The 20,599-nt window shown below is 39.5% G+C and overlaps 1 protein-coding gene across 4 annotated transcripts in view; it reads left to right on the forward strand.

Annotated features, from left to right (window-relative positions):
* Positions 1–20,599, forward strand: part of PARVA (parvin alpha) — an 89,443-nt gene that overhangs the window by 23,347 nt on the left and 45,497 nt on the right. The window contains exon 1 of one of the 4 annotated variants that reach the window (XM_005311026.5): positions 20,061–20,411. The exons of the other annotated variants lie outside the window; for them this stretch is intronic. Coding sequence (XP_005311083.2) covers positions 20,384–20,411 — 28 coding nt within the window. The 5' untranslated portion in view covers positions 20,061–20,383. Of the gene's footprint in view, positions 1–20,060; positions 20,412–20,599 lie in introns of those variants that run through there. 4 annotated transcript variants of the gene reach the window in all.

Genomic DNA, 20,599 nt, shown 5'->3' on the forward strand with positions numbered 1-20,599 from the left:
CAGTGGGTTTTGGATCAGGCCTATGATAAGGTACTACTTTACATGAGTAATGGTGGGAGACATGGGTCCCAGGAAGATTTTTGATGTGATTAGTATTCAATAGAGTTGAGCAAATGTTCTGAAAGTATTCTCTCAAACTTTTCTCTCAAACTTTTAAAAATAATTTGCTTTAGCTATGCTCTCACTCTCTGTAAACAGGTTTTACCGGCATAAATGCCTGAAAATAGAAAATTTCTAAGTCATGTGCATGGGTAACGACGAGATGGCCTGGATTTTAAACTTCACCTGAAGTACTTGCATAACCATTTGATCAAGAAACAGAAAAGGGTATACTATATGACTTGTCAGGCCAGTCATAACTAAACAACATAGCCTGATTGTAAAATACTTGCAGAGAACTGATTATAAACAATGCATAGATGTAAAAAAAAAGTCAAGTAATTTTAAATAACATATAAAAACTCAATTCTACCTTTTTGCTCGTACCAATTTTTAAATATCTCATGAAACCAATAGGATTACTTCTTTAGAACTCTGATTTTGATTTATTGAACATGAGTGAGGATGGCAGAATCAGGCCCTAATTCCTGATGAAATTACATTCTTTGATAGAATAAATTAATCTAATGTATTATTATTTGAAAATTATTTTTTCACTTCTTGTTTTAAGGTTAACTCACCATAGAAATCAGTAATAGATAAGATGAGGTCTATTTTCTTTCAGAGATATTAAATCTGGTGGTGACTGAGAATCCAAATCCATATTTGAATTCACATTTATTACAGAAAATAATTAATAGTAATGTGGATTTTGCCATAATTTCATTCGAAATACGAAGCCAGCAGAAGTTAATGTTTACTACTAATGTTCACATTGTTTAACCTCAAAGCTTAGTAACACAAGATATTCAAATATACTTCTTCCACTTCACCTAGAAAATAAAATAAGACACTTTGGGCTTTATTTGCTGTAAAAAAAAAACCAAAAAACACCACCACACATTTTCATTAAGTGCTATCTGGTACAGGGAATAATTTAGGGAATATAGCACATTGTGCCTATAGGTTGTCAGTTCTAACCTGGCCATAGTAACTAAAACCATCTGAGGTCTGTATTTTTTGTTTGTATTAAGTTAGTATGGTGGTATTGGGTTAGCCCCTATCAGATACATCATAGAACTTCAATAAGCTTCAGTAATTGGCCCCCTGGTACTGAATGAGCATGGAAACCTCATCCTATTTGACCTTCTTGAAAGTCAAGGTTGCAGCATATTAAGATAAGGGAACTTGTTCTGTTGCTCTCCATGCTATTCCTAGATTGTGGATAAACGGAGGATTCCAGTCTCCATAGCTGCTATTCTGGCACATTGCAAGGCACACACATTCAATAAAATAATTTAAAGGAAAAACTCTTTTGATTGTGCCAGCTGGCATCAGGGCACACATGTTTTTGAAGTCACCCCAGGACTTTAGAAAGTTCTTTTGTTGTAAAAGCTTTGTGTACACTGAATACATATAACTGCTGATGCTTACACTAAAACATTGTTTTCTTATTGTTAAATAACTTTATCTTGTGGATGGTAGAAGCGGAATTATAGCGGTCACTATTAAAAAGTCAGCATTTACGCACAATTACCATACAGTGGTACTGGAGATGCCACAGTTATTTTCTATTTTGAATATAGGGAAATACTGGCACATGTCAGACACCACTCTGTGGTGACTCTGGGCAAACATTCACAGGAAACTGGAAGTTAACAAATAGCAACAGCTGCAAGTGACAAACAGTAGCCTTTACTTATCGCATTGCTATTTTCAGCCAATCTGAAACCAGGAAAGTCTAAGTCTATATAATATGGTTTATTGAGAAGTGTAAATATTTTCACATTTTTACAGTTGAATTACACTTATGCTGCACGTTAGGGACCAAATTCTGCCCTCTGCTATGCTCTTGCCACGGCAGTAGGATTGTTTAGGGGTGACCTACAGTAGGAATTAGCCCTACAAATTCATTTGAGGAGAACATTCAAGAACAGAATGAAACAGATTCTGCCCTGAGTTATGGTACATAGGACAAATTCAGTGAGAAATTGGAGCATAAGTTGGATCAGTATCTATAAATTCTATCCTGATCAAAGTTGTGCCACAAAAGGCATTGTTAAAAACATAAGAGTTTGAGAACTGCCTTTTTGATGGAAGTACTGTGCAACATGAACCTTGCCAAAAACTAATGTATCGTTTACAGGAAATTAGAAGTTTAGAGAGGATGAGTCAGTCTACTTCAAGGCTGAAAAGTTTCCATTTAACTTAAATAACAAATGCCAAGACCTAGAGACAAAACAGTCAGCTACAACAGTTTTCCCTTCTTCAATTGTGTCTTCCATTCAGTCCATGCCATTCTCTCTTTAGGGGAGTCCTCTGTCCCTTTTACTTCACCAAGCATTAGGAGTGGTAAACATAGATCATTGTAACCTTTGGAGGAAAAAATAACATTCTATATATTGCTTTAGTGCCAATTATCACAGAGTGCAGGTCAGCATGTGCAATTTTTGCCTCCAGGGAGCTCTTTTACAGGAACTTGCCACCCATTTTTGTAACATCAGTCTCCATAAAAGGACAGGAATAAATAAGTAATCTGCTTTAGCTTCACACTTAATTCTGAAAGGGCACAGGTCGTTTATTTCCAGGCATGTACAAAGATCGTGACATAATTGCTGAATTACAAAGCAACCAATGAGAATGGTGTGTTTATACCAAGAAAATAACTCTGAATAGTTTCTATTTGTAACAGTTTCTACATCTGAATACCAGAACATGTTTATGAAACAAACACTTTTAGTGGTGTACAGTATGATGTTACTCTAACTCACGATAGAAACTAGAGAGAAAATGGGTTTTTATATAAACAATTTTTTTTAGATGCTTTTAATGCTGATTATTCACTTGGTGTACAGAGTGGTTCCATGGCCTTGTGAATAATGCTTTGTATTGTCATAGACAAGACAGAGATTTGGAAAGAGGCTTGTGAGCATTGTGTGAAGGTGATAATCTCAGCCTCCAGGGAAGGAGAGGAAGAAAGGGTGGCTGCTTGTATTATGGTCTTATATTCCTCCCTGGCCAGTCCTTGAACAGAGCTGCATTTCCTGAAATGAAAAGGGACTTAATTATTTAGGGCTCCTAGTCAAACTACTTTTTATATCTGTATTGGGGCCTCCTGTGGCATTTTTCAACACGATATAACTGTACATGGTCTAAAGATTAGGCCCTTGATGCTTCCAAGATCATACATACAATACTCCAGGGGGCATTCTGCACCAAAAAATTAAAAATTCTGTGCACAATATTTTAAAATTCTGCAAAATTCTGCACATTTTATTTTTAAATAAATAAATGCAGAGGCTCCAGCATGGCAGTGGGGAGCACAGGCCACTGGTTGTATGAAGGTGGGAGATCACCCTGCAGCCTCCCCACACCCGGGACATGGACTCAGTGGTGAAGCTGCACCTGACCCTGACACAACATGAGACCTGGGTGTGCCCCAGAAACACTTGGAGGCCCTGCTTCTCTGCGCCAGCTGCACCAGGTGTGGGGCAGGCCGGCTCAACCAGGCAGAATCCAAGTGTGGAGGGGCTCAATGTGGGGGGAGCCAGGTGTGTGGGACAATCTGGGTGCAGGCAGCTCAGTGGGGGTCTAGGTCTGGGGAGATCTGGATGCACAGAGGCTCATGGTGGGTGTGTTCCAGGTGCAGGGGCAATGGGACTCTGCAGGGGCTTCTAGCTGAAAGTGGTTGGGGCTCAGACTCAGTGGGTCTGGGTGCTGGTGAGTGGGGCTTGATGGGGTGGGAGTCTTGGTGCAGCTAATTGGGGATCAGTGGTGTGGGGGTCTGCATGTGGGGGCTCAGGGTGGTGCAGGAGGGTGGGGGTTTGAGTGAAGGGAGCTCAGTGGGGGGTGATCTGGGTGCAGGGTGGGTGGGTCTGGAAGCTCCAGACAGAGTCAGAGTAGGGGTTGCTGGAGGCTTGTGACACTTTCCCTTCCAGCCATACTTTTGGCCATCAGACATAGAATTGGGACCGTGAATTGGGCCAACTGGCTACTTTTGTCAGGAGATTATTTTCATAATATGCAACAGCACTCATTGGAGAGCAATAATAATTAGTGAGAATTATTGTCATGGTTGGAATATTTTCACAGGAAAGAATACTAATTTCTGTCTCTAAAGTAAAAAGGCTGGTCACATGCTCACAATTCAGTTTAAGTCAATTGTTATTCTAACAGCCGCCAGTTTTCACTGGAGTCTTTCACCAGCAGCACAACTTGGGTATCAAATCTATTTGTCACTTGAATTTTTACAGTACATAACAATTGAGGGTTAAACTCATTGACATAAATTTTAAACTTTTTATATATATAAATTAATATATAACATTCCTTTTGTGCCATACAATATCTAATTAGTCAAATTACACTATGATTTACATTTCTTGGTATTAAATTCATCTTTTACTTTAGTGCAGTGAGTATCTTTCTGATTTCAGACAGTTTGAGGTAATGGGGTAGTGAGGAGTTCATAGGTCCAGCATAGAGACACGAGGCCTGGAATGAGGTTCTGCATTCTATTGTTGGCTCTGCCACTAAATTGTTGTGTAATTGTGGGTACTTAACCAGTCTGTGCCTCAGTTTCCAGATGTATAATATGGAGATGATAATGCTTATTCACCTTTGTGAAGCACTTTCGGCTCTACAGATGAAAAATGCTAAATATTATTGCAAGAGGATTGTTCTAGAATTAAAGAGTGGAAGTGGCTCAAGAAATACTTTGTAAATCCAGGAATTTAGTTTTGGGCCAAATTGAAAATGGTAACCTTAACACCCAGTGTTAGTGTCTGCCAGGATTTAAGTCTAAAGAGTTTGAGTATGTAAGTTAAGGCTTTGTAGAATGCTGTTAGAGTGTCTGAACTTGTCATTCAGCATGTGTTTGCATTATTCCAGTGGAATGGTCTTAACTAGAATTCAGCAGTTGTCTGTGGTGTATGTAATGGTTTTTATCATTGAATTTTACCTTCCAGAGAATGAAGGCAGATTACTAGAAAATAAGTTTTAAACAATTCTTTCTCTCAGAGATACAGAATTATTAGTATGTTTTTGAACTTCTGTTATGTACATGATGCTATTCTACCAGGAGATGATGTAAGAGAATCCTTGCTGATTTAGAGAGAATGAGTTCTTCTCTTCATTCCCCAAAATCGATGTTAGCTATGAGCTGAGAGGAGGGGTTCAAATTAGGTACAACAAGCAATTAGGATGCCTTCATTGTGTTATCAAGAAAGGCATAATAAGTATATTGCTATACTGTAACATTTTGTACTTTAAAACCAGAATAACTCTGAAAAAGTTCATCCTGGTAAATCTTATGTTCCATAGGAGGAATTTTATCCTTTTGGTGAGTGACCTACAATGATTGTTTTGTAATGAAATACTGTTTATATTGTAAATCTCTTAAATTTTGCTGGGTCTGTAAATAGTTTTATAATTGATGCTTACCAGCTAGGCTTAATTGTTTCAAGGTGACAAACCTAAGTTTTAAATGTGAATCTAACTTTTTAACCCTATTAATCATAAAACTGTCTGACACAGCTTGTGTACAGTAACTCCTGTTTTTCCCCACTATGGTGAGTCATGAGCATACGCTAAGTGATTTCTAAAGGGAAAAATAAATAAATAAAACCCAATACTTCCTCCCTCTAACAATTTTTTGGAAACTAAAAATCTAGCAAAGTCCAATCGTCTTTTATATAATGGCGTCAATGAAAATGAGACTCAGATCATAGTAACGTTGAAAAGGAGTTTATGAACACATGCTGCATTGTGGGGGTGGAAGAATTTGTTGGAGCGGTGGGTTTGGAAATGTGTGTGCTCTACCTAGAAATTAGATATAGCAATGCTTCTGTTTAAAGTGCTCATGGAATTAAAACCAGAAACCAAAGGAATATGAAAATCTCCTTTTGTGTGTTTACTTTCAAAGAAAAACTCCAACTCTGCTTAGTCTTTTTTTGCTTAATCTTTTCTCCTTCCAAAAAATATTTTTAGAATGAAATTTTAAAAAGACTGAAAAAGAAGTATTTAAATTTTCTAGTTCAATAAATTATTTTTTTCACCCTGTCATTAAAATTTGAAGGGGTCGGGGGGGAAGAGGGGAGAGAGGAACTTATGGAGCCAAATCCTGTTCTCAGTTACAGTCAGGCAACAGGGGATTGCACAGCTGTAACGGAGACCAATATTTAACCCACTCCATGCACAGTTACTGTAAATTATGCCTTGTGAAAAGAAGCCACTCCGTAGTGGTGAGTGTCAGTTTACAAAAGTATCTTTTGGCTTTGATGTAACACACACAGCATCTGTTGTGTTGTTTGCAGAAGGTAAATGGGCACATTTAACACATGTAAACTGGCCATATATAATACCATTTAACTCTCACATGACTCTGGGTTGTGCCTGTTCTACTCTGAAGCTAATGTTCAGCAGACTTCCACTGAAGTCAATGTTGGCTAGCACAGCCTTGGGTCTTACATCTTCAAAGTACTTTACAGACTTTTAATTATTTGTAACAATACCTTTGTGATGTGTATAAGTATTATTGCCATTTTACATGTGGGGAAGCTGAAACACAGTGACCTGTTTATTGCGACACCGCTTAAGTCTATGAAAGAGCCAGCCCTAGAACTCAGGTGTTTCTAGAGCTGAGTATTTCTCTACACGGTAGGTGTGATTGCAGCATGTTGGCACACCTGAGCCAGCTTTGATCAAGCTAGCTCGCTAAAAATAGCAGCCAAGCTGCAGCAGCACAGGCAGTGGCATAGGCTAGCTGCTCAAGTACATATCCAGGGTCCCAGGCAGGCTTGTACTCAGACTGCTAGCCAGTACTGCTGCCCATGCCTCCATAGCTATTTTTAGAGAGCTAGCTTGATCAGTGCTAGCTAAGGGCGTTCCTACATGTAGTGTAATCACAGTTGCAATATAGGCATACCCTCAGTCCTGTGTTCAATATGCTAGATTACACTGCCTCTTGAATATTTAAAGTACTATCTCTCTCTCCCCTTTTGTTACCTTCTTCCTCCATTCTGTTCTCCCAAGTCATTTTAATTCTTGCTTTGCTCCTTTTCCTGGGGGGCGCTTTTCTTGTTGACGTGCACATCCATCTAATGCCAAAAGAACAAAGGGCTGATGGATTTTGAAAAGGTAAGGAATTGTAGATACAACAGCAAAAGACTGGGCTGGGATTTAGATTACATTTTTTTTTTTTTACTTTCTTGTGACCCTACTTTGCCTTATTACTTTTATTTTTTAAAAATCATTTAGTTTTTCAAGGCCTGTTTCTTTATTGACTGAAGCATATAATTTTACTCACATGGGTAAAAGCTGTGTGCTTAAACCTTTGCAGGATCAGGTCCTTAGTTTTTAAGTGGATTACGAGACCAAAAAAAAACAACAACCCACCCCCAAAAGCCAAATGTAGAACTGATTGATAGAAGCTTACACAAGAGCCTTGAGACTTTTTGTAGAAAATGTTACATATAAAAGTTGCTCGCTAGCCCAGATTACAGTATATGAAAGATCTATGGAGTATAAAAAGAGAGACTGAATTTCCCTGCACGCTGAATCTGTTGTGTCTCGGGAGCTCTAACATTTATCAGTTTAAAAATGAATTGTGTATAGACAAATGCATGCTACATGATTCCCCATTTTACTCAAGGAGTTAACAGTCTGGAGCTGTGCTTGATGAACCAGATGGTCTTTAACAGTAACATTGTTCATATTGTTTAGATTATCCTGTTGCAAGTACAGTGCCTCGTTTACCTTTTATGGAAGAAAGTGTGGAAAATTGACCACAGATGTAAGTAACCAAGAATGATGGCTGAGGCAATTCTTACCAGGCCTCCCTCTCTAACACGCCTGATCCTGCAGATAAAAATAAATAGAGAAATGTGAGGCAGCATGAGAAATATCTAGTGTTACCTATTTAAGTATTTAATTTGAGCTCTGTGAGCTACTAAAATCTTTATTTTTTTTTAAACTGAGACTTCTTCATATTGGATTAGTTTCAGTCATACAACGTAGGCAGCCTGAATGTATATTTTATCCGGGTACTAAATAGCACATAATTATATATATTTTTTCATCCTGTTTAAAAAGAGAGGAGGAGAAGTCAAATATGCTGACCTCAAACACAGTTTCTGACCCAAAAATCTTCCTGAAGAGATTGGCACCCATTTTGTGCTGTAATGAGAGAGTGTGCACTCCCCCTTAATATTGATTTGATTGGTATCATAAGCAAAGGCTGTGCCAAGTTAATTAGAGCTAGTCCATTGTTACTCCTAATAATGTATTACTGAGTTTGTGCCGTGTCTTGAAAGGCAATCCCAGATAGAAACAAACTTTTTTTAGACAAGTATCTCTTTTGTGCTGTATCTGAAATTGGAAGGTACAGTGCTTAAACAGAACAAAGGAAAATCGCCACAAATGAAAGCAATAAACCCCTTTTTATAAAGTCCTTTTATTTCCTATCACTTTTCTCTCTCTCCCTCATTTCCTTCCTCTTATTAGGAGCTGCTGTCAAACGGCATTTACTTCTGGCAAGTGGTTCCCTTCGGAGCTCTAAAGCTGACACCACTGCATTTGCATGCAGGTGCTACTGCAACAGAGTGCAACCCCTCTTGCCGCATGCCCCCCTGGGAGCAGAGAGGGCCATAAACCCATTCATCACTTGTAGGCCCAGAAACTGAAAAACTCCAATTTGTTTTTATAAATTAAATGTCTTGGCTTGTATCCCTTTAGCCTATGGTTGAAAACAAGATGGCAGCTTTCTTTGACCTTGTTGACAGCAACACTCTCCTTTATTACACCTAGACTTAAATAAAAGATCTTAGAAGTGTTTCCTATCTCAGTCAGTGCTTTTGATCTTCATTCTGAGAACACATTGAGCCTTTGTTACATAAGTGAAACTTCAATGACTTCCAGATGCGTGGAGTAGCCGAGCGTGGAACTTGGCCCCATAGCTCTAACACTGTGAAATGGACACATACATAATTAATACAAATTGTATTTAAAAATTGTTCTGCAGGAGAAATATCCATTACACTGAAGGAATCTCAGGAAGTTTGAGATTAAACTCCAAACTATGCAATATAAGTTACTAACATAAAAACAAAAGAGTTAGCAATTTTCCCTGTGGAGAAGAAAATAGGTTTTTGCTTTTCAGATAGAAAATACAACAATAAATACATATTTAAAATGGGGCTAAATTGCGGACTATAGAGAGTTAGTATGCCCGTCTCTAATACTTGGATTAAGTTATTGTAGATCACAAGTAAAAATAAGTTTTAGACTTGAATGGCAGCATGGTTTAGTGGACTAAAGCATGGGTCTGGGAGCCAGGAACTCCTAAATTCTAATCCTCACTCTGATGTGGGGTTCTGGGAAAATCCTCTCTTTGTCTGTTATCCTCATCTGTAAAATGGGGGTTGTGACAAATCCATACCTCAAAGTGATATTGGGAGGCTTAGATTGTAGTTCTACTCTGAAAAGTGACCCGGCTGCTACTCTGAAACTTGTAAACGTGGTGTTTTCATACACAACGGATCTGCTGCTCTGAGAGTCATATCTGCTTACTTCAGTGACAAAAATGATGTTTTACTTTTCTACTTCTGCTAGCACTGCAGCTCTGGGAGAAGGAGTTTGATGCTATTCAGGCTAATATATCATCAACAGACTTTTTTACTAAATTAATATTGCAGGGCAAAATTCTACCCTCTGTTATCTGTGAAACCCTTTTGGGATTGCTGAAGTGAAATTGAGGGCAGGATATGGCTGGCAGATTCTTTATTACTGCTAAAAATGGACAAGCCAGAATGAAAACAGCTAGCTTTAGTGATTCCTGGTTGAGTTTGGAGAGCTGGCCATTAAAAAAACTAAAATCAGCTAGTTTATATGTATGCAACATTTTGCAATAGTACATTGTAAAATCTGATAAGCAGTGACGGTTTCAAAACAAAACCCCAGATTTGACCATATTGTCATAATTACCGGAGAAAAGTACGGACAACTGGATTTTGTGCTTGGACTGGGTATTTTTCATGACAGTTGTGCAAGGCTGATATCTTTCTCCTGCTTTTTAACTTGTTCAAATTAGTGTTGTCAGAAAAGATTGGAATCACTCCAGGGTTTTGGGTGTTCTGGTTTTAATTTCTTAGACCTGGAAATGTAGTGAATTTTAAAGCAGGGTTTTGCAAGGGTTGGCACAAAGTTTCTGTAGTTTAATCTGGATGCCTGTTAGGTAATTGATTTTTTTAAAAAAATCATGTAGCTCCAGAAGGATGGCACCAGGAGAGAAATTTTCTGTTACACCCAGCCCATAGGAGTCTCCGGCTGGTCCATTGGGTGCAGGAAAGTTTTAGTGGACTACAGACCTAAGAAAATAAATCACCTTCGTTATCTAGAGCTGATAGGTGAGAGGATGAACAGAGAATTACTGTAGTTAGCGTGCCTTATAGAGCCATTTCTATAGCACACCAAACTTTCTCAGATATTTGGTAGTATGCCAGGTATACTACAAGCTCAGGGGCAAGTGCTGAAGGCGTGTTAGCTTCTAGGCCATGTAGACACTAGCATCTGGTGGGTTCACAATAAGTATCATCACACAGCTTAATAGAAAGGATTTTAATATACTAGGACTGGCAGAAAAGAAAGGGGAAAGATATACCCTCAGTATGATGGCTTAGTCCAAGGGTTCTCAAACTGAGGGTCGGGACCCCTCGGGGGGTCACGAGGTTATTACATGGGGGGTTGCAAGCTATCAGCCTCCACCCCAAACCTCGCTTTGCCTCCAGCATTTATAATGGTGTTAAATATATGAAAAAGTGTTTTTAATTTATAAGGGGGGGGGGTCGCATTCAGAGGCTAAGTGAAAGGGGTCACCAGTACAAAAGTTTGAGAACTACTGGCTTAGTCACTAACAACCAGGGCTTTGGAGCTGTGCTCCGGCTCCTCTTCAGCTCCAGGCAAAAACCTGCAGCTCCACTGCTCTGGAGCTGCTCCACGTTCCAGCTCCGGGCTCCTCTCCAAAGCCCTGGTTACAACTGAAGATCAACACAGTAATTACTTACTCTGTCGCTAGAGAAATGTTCAATTAGAGGGGTAGAAAGATAATAACCTGCACAGCAGAGTCATAGTAAAGGGAATTTAATTTTTTCCCTTGTTCTGTGGCGTCCTGCTTCCCTCATGCCTAGTCCACAAAGGAAAGGGAATGATGTTAAAACTAGAGATGGGTCCAAACTGGTAACATTTCTTCACACCCTTATATGAGACTTTGATGGTTTAAATAAAATAGAACTCAGGAGCTGAACCATACCAGGTCTGGCAAAACCTATGAATGAGACTTTCCAAAATAAAGAATACCTGCTTTGCTTTTTATGGGTGATAAAAGCATCATGCTTTTTTTGAATTTCTCACCTCCTCCTCTCTAAACATGGTGGTTCAGACCAAATGGAAATAGATCTGAATCTGCCCCTGGTTTTACAAAATCAAACCCCAGCTTATAAGGTTTAGAAAAAACACAACTTTCTTAGCTCAGCTCTCTACAAAACATGTTCATTTTTGCCTTTATACGGCCTTTGAGGTTCCAAAACTGAATCATTCACTTTTTCAATAAACTAAATGTACCTGTTGATCTTTAAAAGGGCTCTGTGCTCTGAACCCTGGCATAAAACTTTTTGGGGTTACAGTTCAGTATTTAAATACTTAGGACAAGTACAAGTTTTATACTGTGTGTCATAGGGTCATCCTTCTATCTCCCCAATCCCAAATGTATGTGACATCAGTTAAAAAGCATGATAAACTTATGAAATCAGCCAAATTGGCTCCATAAAGCATCTATATAACTCTCCAAAAGTCAAGGTAATCCTTGATTCAGAGTTGCCTTAGTGAGAGTTAACCACTAGGTCTGGTAGAAAGGAAAGCAGCATTATATATATTTACCACATAATCTAAAAAGCCACTTGTGCTTATTTTTACTCGAACTGGTAACAAAATATTCTCTCTGCACGTGACTTGAGAGAGACTTTGTTTTACTAGTTTCTATCTTGTATTCTGGTGGTTTTTCTTCTTCAAAAGTTCTGCGACTCTAAATTTAAGCTTGGGAATGAAAGCCCTCCTGGAGAGGCACTGTGGCCTTATGACTAACGCACTGGACTGGGACTCAAAAGGAGAGCTGGGTTCTATTTCTATCTCTGCCGCTTGCCTGCTGGGTGTTATTGGCCAAGGTACTTCACTGCTTAGTCAGTTTTCCTATCTGTAAAAGGGGGATAATAATACTTACCTTCCTTTGCAAAGTGCTTCGAGATCTGCTGATGATAAGAGCTATTCGGTAGTATTATTTTATTTTTAAAATATTGTAGAATAGAGGAAAGAGATACTTTTTATTTTTGGTACCCTGTAAAAATGAAAAGAGTTTTTTTTTTCCTTTCAGAATTACCTTTTCACAAACTATGCCACTATTGGTAGAAGCCTGTTTCCATGACTAAGACTATAATGAAAGCATCCACCAGTTAGGGTTCCAGGAATATCCTACACATCTGCTGCAATCAGCCAAAAACATAGAGACTGTTATTGAGATGAGTGGTTTTGGTTAATATGCATCATGAAGCAGAAAAAATTATGCCTATATATTTCAGGGCAGAGGTAATTATCAAGAAATTGTTTGTAGAGAGAAATAATGTATGGTTAGGGAATAAAAATGTAAGCCTTGAACTTCCTATCCTGAATATATAAATCACTGAAAGTTTTAAAGCTCTTGCATGACTCATATAGAGAGGTCATTGACCAAATTTGCTGATGCAGGCAGGATGAAACAAATTTGGCTACATTTTTATGATTTTTTTCCTGCTGCTGTTAGCTTTTTTTATTTATCCAAAGTAATACAATTTTCCAGAAAACTGTAGCAACTCTGACATATGGAACTGCTAACCAATTCACTGTCTAGGTGCATAACTGTATGAGAACAGTGGTTGTCAGTAAATTGCTTACTGTGTGACAGGAAAGTAGTCTCTCACAGGAAACTTATTGCCAGCTAGGTAATATTCTAGAGAGAGAGTGAGAGAGAACAAAAAAGAAGTGGAGTATATAGTGCAGTTTAGCAGATAGGATCCTGAGATGAAGGAAATTGGAGTCCAAGTTAAGTAACAAAGAGACAAAGAGAAGGCAGAGAGAAAGTAACAAGAAAGGGACAAGAAAAGAAAGATGGTCTTGTTCAAGTACAAGTCTGAGGGTCAAGAGGCTTAGGCTCTATTCCTGGCTGCATCACACAGACCTTGAGCCTGATTCTGACCTCACTCACACCAGTGTAAATCAGGAGTAATTACACTGCAATTTTTCATAATCTCGAACACTGAGCAAATTACCTAGTGCCAGATTCTGCTAGACATACTCTCACTGAATAGTACCTTACTTCGCAAGTGGCCCCATTGAAATCAGTAGGAACTGTAACACTGGAGGAAGATACTGCTTATTTGAGTAAGGATGGCAGTATCTGGCAGTTAATCTCTTTAGGACTGATTCTGATCTCCATACTAGTTTTACACCATTGGAACTCTGTTGACTTCAGTGTAGTTTCTCTCCCTTTCCACTGGCATTAGTAAGGTCAGAGTCAAGCCCTTTGTGCCTCAATTTCCTTACTTATGAAACAGTGATAATTCTAAACTACTTCATTTCTCAATATAAGTATATCTGGTTAGTCAAGCTTTAGACCAGCATATGGCCTGATTTAATAGCCGGCAATGGGAGATACTGGATTGGAGTGGGGAGTTATATTGTTGTGCTTTTCAAGTTGAAAAGCTTATAAGCAGATTTTGTGGTAAGGATTGGGAGTATCTCTATGAATGTAAGGCACCTGGAGACGTGAATATAAATATAATAACGAATGAGATTCTTTCATCCTGTGTGTTTAGACTTCCCAAGCTGCTTGCAAGATGAAAGTTGGTGGTCTTGTCATATATTTATTCACACATGGACCTTTGCAAGAGGCACAACAAATAACAATTGCATAGCTGTGGATCTGTCAACCCACTGAGAGTCTGTCTCTTAATCTGAAGTCATTTTTGATATGAGTGAATCATGTTGTATTAGTGGTCATTTATTTCAGTAGACAATATAATGATAAATTAAACAGTAAAAAGTCACCAGAACCAGATGGTATTCACCCAAGAGTTCTGAAGAAACTCAAATATGAAAGAACTCAAAGATGAGAACTACTAACAGGTATGTAACCTGTTCCTTAAATCAGCCTCTGTACCAGATGGGTGGTGAACAGCTAATGTAATGCCAGTTTTTTAAAAAGGCTCCAGAGATGATCCTGGCAGCTACCGGTTGTTAAGTCTAACTTCAGTACCAAGCAGATTGATTGAAACTACAGTAAAGAACAGAATTATCAGACACATAGATGAACAGGCTGTGTTGGGGAAGAGTCAACACAGCTTTTGTAAAGGGAAATCATGTATCACCAAACTATTAGAATTCTTTGAGAGGGTCAACAAATGTAGATAAGAGTGATCCAGTGCATATCGTGTACTTGGACTTTTTCAGAAAGCCTTTGACAAGGTCTCTCACCAAAGGCTCTTAAGCAGAGTAAGCAATCATGGGATAAGGTACTGTCATGGATCAGTAACTGGTTACAAGATAGGAAACAAAGGGTAGGAATAATTGGTCAGTTTTCATAGGGGTAAACAGTAAGGTGGCTAAGTTTGCAGACGATATAAAATTAGTCAAGATAGTTAAGTCCAAAGCTGACTGCAAAGTGTTACAAAGGGAGCTCACTGTGTGACTGGACAACAAAATGGCAAATGAAATTCAATGTTGATAAATATAAAGTGGAAAACGTAATCCCAACTACACATGCAAAATCAACTTTTACCACTCAAGAAAGAGATTTAGGAGTCATTGCGGATAGTTCTCTGAAAATATTTGCTCAGTGAGCTAACAGAATGTTAGGAACCATTAAGAAAGGGATAGATAATAAAACACAAAATATCATAATGCCACTATATAAATCCATGGTATGGCCACACCGTGAATACTGCATGCAGTTCTGATTGCCCCATCTCTAAAAAAAAAAAATATTAGAATTGGAAAAACATACAGAGAAGGGCAACAAAAATGAATAGGGGTATGGAACAGCTTCCATATGAGGAGAGATTAAAAAGACTGGGACTGTTCATCTTAGAAAAGAGATGAATAAGGGGACATATGATAAAGGTCTATAAAACCATGACTGATGTGGAGAAAGTGAATAAGGAAGTGTTATTTACTCCTTCACATAACACAAGAATGAAGGGGGTCACCCAATCAAATGAACAGGCAGCAGATGTTTAAAATTAAAAAAACACACAAGAAATTACTCCTGCAAGAGTGCACAGTCAACCTGTGGAACTTGTTGGCAGGGGATGTTGAGAAGGCCAAAAGTATAACTGGGTTCAAAAATAATTAGGTAAGTTCATGGAGAATATCTCCATCAATGGCTAATAGTCAAGATGGCCAGGGACGCAACCCATTGTCCTTTAACTGTTGACTGCCAGAAACCAGGTCTGGATGATAGGGGATGGATCACTCTATAAATTGCCCTGTTTTGTTCATTCCCTATGGAGTATCTGGCATCAGCCACTGTTGGAAGACTGGATACTGGGCTAGATGGACACTGGTCTGACCCAGTATGGCCAATCTGTTGTTCTTAATGTTTTGCTGTCCTGGGCTTCAGTCCTCTAGAATTGCTGAGCTTGAATGATACTTGCCAATGTAACACTTGCCATTTTCCCTAAATTTTCTTTGAAGATTTGTTATATTTGCACTTCTAAAAATACAACCCTGACAATTGTCCACTCCTTTTTGCAAAATGCTAATCTGTTTCAGTATGATTCATGCGTGGATTTGACTCCCTCTTAAGATTCCCGGTGAAAATGGGTTTTTCCAAAGCCCTCAATGTTCGCCTGACTTTTATCCCATTGAAATCTGAGTTTTGTTGAGAGCTTTTAAAAATGCTACCCTATCCTTTCACTCTTAGCTATTGCGAAGAGAATTTTGAATATCTAGCGCATTGTGTTTTCTAGGCCAGATTCTTGACCGTGCTTAAGCGCCCTTTGCACTGGCTGCTAGAATGGTGCAAAATAACTTTAAACCAACCCTACTGGAACTCATAAAACCACCATGGCAGGTTTTACACCATCTGCTCCCCCACCCTCCCTGGGAGAGGGGATATGTTAGCAGCAAGAAGAGATATTCCAGGGTGTGGAGCTAGAGGGCACAACACTCTACTGTCAGCAGAGCAGGGTCTATGAGACCACTGAGGCATCTTTCTTTATGAAAGGGTCATTTTAGCCTCTTGCTTCTTCTTATTTATACAGTGTGTGTTCTTTTTTCCCCTTTGACAAGATTCCTGTCTTTTTCCATTCAAGTAGATTAGCTTCAGATATTTTTAAGTGAATCTGCATCTTTTTGTGATCTACGCACCCTTAAAATTCCTGAAGGGGAGTTTGACAGGCAGAATACAGGGGACTTAGAGACTATAAGAAATAGCCTGACTGGCTTTTACTTTAAAAACAACAACAGCTTCTCTTATATTATTCTGTTGTGTTTTAAATACCACACTTCGTAATACTATAGTGTTAAGGAAACTATCGTCCTCCAGGGTGCAGCAGTAGGGATGCCTGGGAGTGGTAGAGTATGGGGGACTTTCCATTAGTTTTTCACCCTTCAGTCCTGATGGCAAGTTGCAGGGCTCCTAATAAAAACTGGAGACACCTCAAGGCTTCTTAACGTTCACTTGCAGTAACTTCCATGAAATAGTGAGACAGATAGTGTGGCCTAGTGGAGAGGGCAATGGATTGGGGTTCAGTTCCTGCCTGTACCAGTGGTGTTTTGGGTGGCCTTGGGCAAGTTCTTTCACCACTCCGTGTCTCAGTTTCCCCATCTTAAAATGGCAATAATGGTACTTTGACCTTCTTTGAGATCTATGGATGAAAAAGTGCTGTATAACAGCTACGTATAGATCAGGGGTGGCCAATCTGAGTCTGAGAAGGAGCCAAAATTTACCAATGTACCTTGCCAAAGAGCCACAGTAACACATCAGCAGTCCCCCAACCATCTCCCCCTCCCCCCCCCACTCCCAGCATCTCCCACCCACCGGCAACCCCGCCGATCAGTACCTCCCCCTTCCTCCCCGCACCTCCCGATCAGCTGTTTTGTGGCGTGCAGGAGGCTCTGGGAGGGAGGGGGGAGGAGTGAGCATGGCAGGCTCAGGGGAGGGGGCGGGAAGGGGTGGAGTGGGGGCAGGGCTTGTGGCAGAGCCAGGGGTTGAGCAGTGAGCACCCCCAGGCACATTGGAAAGTTGGAGCCTGTAGTTCCAACCCTGGAGTCGGTGCCTATACAAGGAGTCGGTGCCTATACAAGGTGCCTATATTAACTTCTGAAGAGCCCCATGTGGCTCTGGAGCCACAGGTTGGCCACCCCTGGTACAGATGCTGATGCCTCTTATGCGTAGTGTGCAGGGAGAGGTAGTGATGCAGAGCTGACTACTCTGGCTTTGTTACCTGGGGATTTCCCTGCACACAACTAGCTCACTGTCCATTTTGTACAGGGTAGAGCAAAGAAGAAAGAACAGCATCCAGGATCAGGCCCTGTAATTTTTTGATAGATTTTATTAATATAAACAGAAGGCCAAATTATTTACTGGTGCAAATTGATGTAACAGAATTTGGCTTAGTATTTTTAAAATATACTGGCATAACATCAAGTTTTTTAAACATAAATTTCTGAAGCCAAATGCTGGGTTTGTTGGCTTATCTGTTTAAATTGGAAGCACATCACTTCTCATATAATCAACGATTTAAAGATGGTCCATAAATCATCAAATTTTATGACATATGAGGTTAGACAAACATGCATTTTTTCTACTACTATCTGGATTTTCTCAGGACCTAGATAATTTTATCTCATTTACATCAAACATGCAGGTAACTTTAGAATTCTGTGTCTGTATTATTTCTAGGGAGGCATAATACAATTACAAATGACAGTAATTGACATTATATGCTTTAATTAAATTTCCTCCTCTCTGAACCAAAACCTTTTAACCAAGCATTGCAGTGCTATTTCTGTATTTATTTGTTAAATGGGTTAATGTGCTATGTGGCAGATATGGTATTTATCCATTTTCACAAATTAAGCTATCAATATCATGTTGACTTTAAATTGTTTCCTATATTGATGGCCAAAACCACTTGAAAAAAATTTCCCTCCGCCCTTTGCTAAACTTCCTATTTTCATAAAGCTGAAAATTGTGGGGCTGAAAATCATCCCTTTATGACAGTTTGGGTAGCCTAGGCCCAAAGAATCTCACCAATATGCTGTTCTTTTCTGCAATGATTTCTGCTTAGGGCAAGCGGAAGCACATTTTCTGAATCTGAGACTAATAAAATGATTAATTTCTCCTAGATTACAGGAAGTAGAAGTGAAATCCTATTTGAAGTTGTTTGTGGGAAGCGAAAATGGATTGACAGGAGGGTGTGCTTACAAAACTTTGCTTCCCACCCCCAAGCATGTGCTTCAGACCATGAATTCTAAACTTCCTAACTAACTAGACTCCTGCAAATGTTATCCCACTCAGAAAACAACCCCACTTCAGTTATTACAAAGCTCTCATTCTTGCCCACTGAATAGTACTGTAACTACACCCAGGTACATTAGTTTAGTTAGACAGGGTCCTCCTGGAACTACAGTAGGTACAAGCAGTGTTTTAAAGATGAAAGACCGAGAAAACTTTTGGTATTTCATCCCATTTTTTCCACAATTAACTGGTGTTATTCAACAAGGCAGCACTCCCACCTTCCTGCTCTGTGCGGAAGCGGGTGCTGATGCAGTATGCCAGGTGGATAGCCCTCATTATTGTAGAGGGCTACACAGCAGCAGAACTTCCAGGAGGGAGGCTGGAACTCAGTGAACAGCCCATCAACCACATTGTTTTCATTAAGGAACATATGTGAGTTAAGTGCCCCACCTAAAGCTCCCCCATGGCTACACCGTGATGGGTGCAATGCAAGAGCCTTTTATAGAGTACTTGTATTTTTTCTATGATGGGTCACTTCAGAACCAGGACCAAGGGTGAGTGGTGGTTTGTAGCACAGCTGAATAACCCTGAGTAAGAAGCACTCCGCAGTGTCCATTTATGACTTTGGCAGTTGTAATTCTTATGAAGTTTAAATGGAAACTAGAAAGGTAACCACTTTCTGCTGCTCAGGATGGAGCCAGTCATTTGTCATTTCCTCCTTGTGCTCCAAGTGGAAACAGGCGTTCAGGAACTTTTACAGCTCCTTTTCTAATATCTTCATAGCAATTCAGTTTTGACACCAAGTCAAAACTGATTATTATTTCATCTGGTCCTCTACTAAGCCACAATCACCCTAGAGGGGAAGAGAGTTATATGTTTTCCTTTCCCAGTTGTTTTGCTGTCCTGTTGATGTCTCATGCATTCTCACTCCTTGCCTTCCAACTTTATGTGATTGTTTCAATTTTAGGGCCTGATCCTCCTCCTGTTGGAGTTTTGTCATCTATTTCAGTGGGAGTAGGACATATAGATGGAGAAGAGGCACAGTGGGTAGGAGTGGAATTTGAACTTCCCTTGTACCATATTACACTTGCATCTCAATTCTGGAAATATATTTTAATGATTTGGCTGCTTATGTTGATTTTCACTCTTCAACCATTTTTAGTTTTTTATCATTCTGCACCTCTGATTTTTCAAAACCAATACAGGCAAAAAACAAGGTGTTTCATTTCCTGTTGCCATGTCTTCATTCTGCTCTACTCCATCCTTTTAGGATAACCAGGGTTCTATCCCAAATTGTATGGGGGATATAATACCAGTTATTCAGCATTAGAACTTGACTCTGAGATTGCATGAAATTACATGCCTTACAGACGCCATTCGAGTCTTTCATTCGATCATATGACAGGTAACAAAAGATATAGTCAAAGCTGCATCTTAGCTCTCCAGACAACAACTTGCCAAGCTGCGAAAGGCAGATTTAGTTTGTTTTGCAGATGGTCTATGAGTCTCATGTGGCATCATATTAAATTATATAGGCAGTCAGTCATTTGTTCTGAAGTGATGCACTGAGCTGAGAGATGTATCAGGAGCGTTCTGTTGGAAAACAAGCTCTACAGCTACGAATACAGCTTCACAGAACAGCAACAAAAAGGGGGCCTACAAGGAAAGGGACTTGAAATACCTTACAGACAGCTAGTTCTCCTTGTGCAGATAAAATGAGGGTGACTTGGACAGTGTACAATGGGCTGTGGAGCCCTTTGCCCTAAAGGTAGGAGATCCTACACTACTCGTCATTGTTTTTCATGTTGATTTCTATGGTGTCTGAGTATTACTTTCTGCACTTATATTTTTGTAAGGGGTGTTAATTTTTGTTTTCTAATATTTTAAAATTGAGGGCGGGTGATTAGTGTCCTGTTGCCTTGGTCAGACTTTGCATTGTGAAGCTCCCACCAGTTA

Source organism: Chrysemys picta, chromosome 4 (genome assembly GCF_011386835.1).
Source record: "Chrysemys picta bellii isolate R12L10 chromosome 4, ASM1138683v2, whole genome shotgun sequence".
In the NCBI taxonomy this organism is placed as follows: Eukaryota; Metazoa; Chordata; order Testudines; family Emydidae; genus Chrysemys; species Chrysemys picta.